This window comes from Nymphalis io, chromosome 5 (assembly GCF_905147045.1).
Source record: "Nymphalis io chromosome 5, ilAglIoxx1.1, whole genome shotgun sequence".
Lineage (NCBI taxonomy): Eukaryota > Metazoa > Arthropoda > Insecta > Lepidoptera > Nymphalidae > Nymphalis > Nymphalis io.
In genome coordinates, this window is record NC_065892.1 from 7,463,878 (window position 1) to 7,466,886 (window position 3,009).

A 3,009-nucleotide genomic window follows, 5' to 3' on the forward strand; every position below is an offset into this window, starting at 1 on the left:
TACAGTGACTTAGACAGTATATACTTATTGAAATTGCAAGTAACGCGATTTTTTATCCCAAAACCTAATTAGAGGCGAATTATAAACATAAACATGATACAAATTAAATAAAATGCGCCTGATACAGATATATTGCAATAACACAAAACTTCCAAACGCGTTTTGGCTTCATATTTTCAGATTACATCGGAATCTTATAGAACACGATAGCTTATCTGATATGTATAAAGTTCTATAAAATTTTACATATACACACATTTATATTATTTCTAATAAGGAATTAATATAGAAATAAAATGTAACCAGGTTATTTGTACTAATTTTATATTTTCAATCTGAAAATATCAACCACGGAGTAGCTGTAACATTTGTAAATACTATAGACTAGATATCTTAAGGCAAATGAGCGCCGCTGGGCAAGAAACCTCTCTCGTCAGCAGTGTAGTCAACTCTGTAAGTGACACCGTCAGGTCCGACGTACTCGAAGAAACCCTTAGTCCTCATACCTTCGCTTTCATTGTCAACCTTTTCAATTTGGCCAGCTTCCTCAGCGAGGATCTTGTTTTCAGTCTCGTACAGGTAGTGGTAACCATCGGGAAGAACATCGCCTTCTTGACGGATGATTCCGTATTTGTAATCGTAGTTTCCAGTGTTGACTGGGACTTGCACGTAAGCTGGTGTGGGCTTGACGTAGGTCGTGTAAACGGGGGTGTTGGAAACAGTTGCGGTGGATGAGATGACGACGACCTCTGGGGTCTTCTTCTCTTCTTCAACAACGACGGGAGCAATTCTGAAAGTAAAATAAACTTATTTTTTTTTTAATTAGTGTCATCAAATGAAAGGCATTGAAAATTAATTTTCTTACATACTACTTTGTTATAAAAAGCAATAATCGTATGTTATAAAGTACGTTTTCACCTATGCTAATTACATAATAAAAAACTTTTCTATAACTTGTAATGTAAAAACTTGTTAAGTGAAAAACGTTCTATATTTTTAATTAAAACTGCTTCTGATTGTTTATTAGCTATTTATATAATTTTGGACTATGTGTTGTGTCGTTATTTACGAGAGGAATAAAACTTCCAAATAACAGGTTTTACTTAATCTTGTAAAAATATTAAAGTATAATAATTATTTTTAAATACTCTTACACACTTTTATTATTTATTCCTTTATTAATGATTTGAAAATAAATTTATTGTCAATTTCTAAATAGGAGTATTAGTAATATCACAGGACCTTACAAGTGACTTAAATTACATTTATTTTAAAATAAATACTAAAAGAGTTACCACACTTTTAAATATTTTTATATATAAATAAATAATTTTTTTTTTAATTTAAAAGAAATATTACCCTCCAGCATTTCCGCCTTTGCCTGCATCGTCGTTGTTTCCGACGTAAGCGCCACCGGGACCTCCCTTGTCAGAGGAGCCGCTGTAGAAACCACCGGGACCGCCGGGACCTCCCTTGTCAGATGAGCCGGAGTAGAAGCCACCAGCACCACCACGGTCACCACGGTCTCCGCTGAAAAAACAAATTTACTTTATATTGAATACTTATGTCGTATATAAATGAAAAAACATAAAAGCTACTACAATGTTATCCTCTGTCATTCTTATCAATTAAATTGTCCAGTAGTTTATTTTATTGTTTTATTAAATATATAAATGAAAGATAATATTATGTCACATGAAATTAATATGCAAGGAGTGGTTAAGTAGTAAATAGATGCGTCAATTTATTCAATGCTATTTACATGTTAAGCGTTTGGTGTATCAAAGTTCATAATTTTTATTTTTTTATAACCTACTAGCTCTGTTCCCTTTTCAACTTTCATGAGTACAAAAGTCGTACTAAATTGAAAATCAAAAGATTATCTTACTTGTAGGCACCAGAGTTGTCAGGGATGTAACGGCCTGAACTGTCGTATTTGCCAGGGTTGTAACGGCCAGGGTCGTAGCGGCCGGGGTCGTAACGACCAGCTTCGTAGCGACCGGGGTTGTTGTATGTGGGTGCGTTTGTGACTCTGCCGGTATAGTATCGGGAGGGGTTGTAGGTGCTCACTGATGCGGTAGCTGAAGCACGAGTCACTGGGTAGGGAGTCGTGCTAGGGCTGCAAAATAATATTACCCAAATTATTATTAAACCATATTTGTGATCCATATATAATATAATATAAATTTAATTCGATTACTTATGTATGTACTTCATGAAAGCTTGTGTGGGTGGGTGTCTTGCAATTATTTATATTATATTTATATATCTTAAAACAAATAAAAATAACACTATAAAAAATAAAGGTTTTAACAATTGCTGTTAATATTCATTACTTGATGTATTTTTTTAAAACCAATCAAAACTATATAACCAACCACCCAATTAAAAACTATTGTCGTAACCCACCTGAAGGTTTCAGCTGCGTAAGCAGCGACCAGCGCCAAGGAAAGTACCTGTAAATGAAAAGTAAAAAATTAAGCTAATCGTACAATACAATTATAAATTATCGAATAAGATTTTTTATTAATAATTTTATCCTGCAAAAATATTATTAAATATTAGGTAATTAAAAATGTAATAAGTTCTACGCACCAAAAGAACACGCATTGCTGTTATTATCTTCACGGCTTATGAACTTGAATGTTGTCGCTTCTAAGATCTATGCCTTTATATACCTTTTTTTCATCTAATTTTATAATATGATTCTCCTAGCCAGTTCGTCTCATTTATAATGTGTTCGATATTAGTTATTCATTAGCAATGTTTCTCAAACTTTATTCTATTGATTAATTATTTATTTTTATTCGTTTAAGGTGCGAAACTGTTAAAGTAACAATACATTTTCCAAAATATAATATATTTTTAATTCTAAGAAATTTAGTAGTTATTTGTATTCTCTCTTTTATTTAGTAAACATGTAGTATTGTTATTAATAAATAATATAGAATTGTTTTGTTTTTTTTTCATGAAAGGCATTAATTTCGTTGCGTTGGCAAGGTTAGCTAC

The 3,009-nt window shown here is 32.2% G+C and overlaps 1 protein-coding gene across 1 annotated transcript; it reads right to left on the reverse strand.

The window, feature by feature from the left end:
- Nucleotides 1–307: 307 nt before the first annotated feature.
- LOC126768302 (larval cuticle protein LCP-30-like) lies at nt 308–2,725 on the reverse strand. The gene is made up of 5 exons (XM_050486315.1): nt 2,596–2,725; nt 2,410–2,456; nt 1,889–2,119; nt 1,360–1,530; nt 308–790 (listed from the first exon to the last, which is right to left on the reverse strand). The coding sequence occupies exons 1-5, from the start codon at nt 2,608–2,610 to the stop codon at nt 394–396; spliced, it is 861 nt and encodes a 286-aa protein (XP_050342272.1). The 5' UTR covers nt 2,611–2,725; the 3' UTR covers nt 308–393.
- Nucleotides 2,726–3,009: the final 284 nt, after the last annotated feature.

Excerpts from the sequence above, each read along its gene's own strand:
- LOC126768302 (XM_050486315.1), bottom strand. Across the intron at positions 2,120-2,409 it reads TACGCAGCTGAAACCTTCAG|CCCTAGCACGACTCCCTACC; the intron begins GTGGGTTACGAC and ends ATTATTTTGCAG. Across the intron at positions 791-1,359 it reads AAAGGCGGAAATGCTGGAGG|AATTGCTCCCGTCGTTGTTG; the intron begins GTAATATTTCTT and ends TTTTACTTTCAG.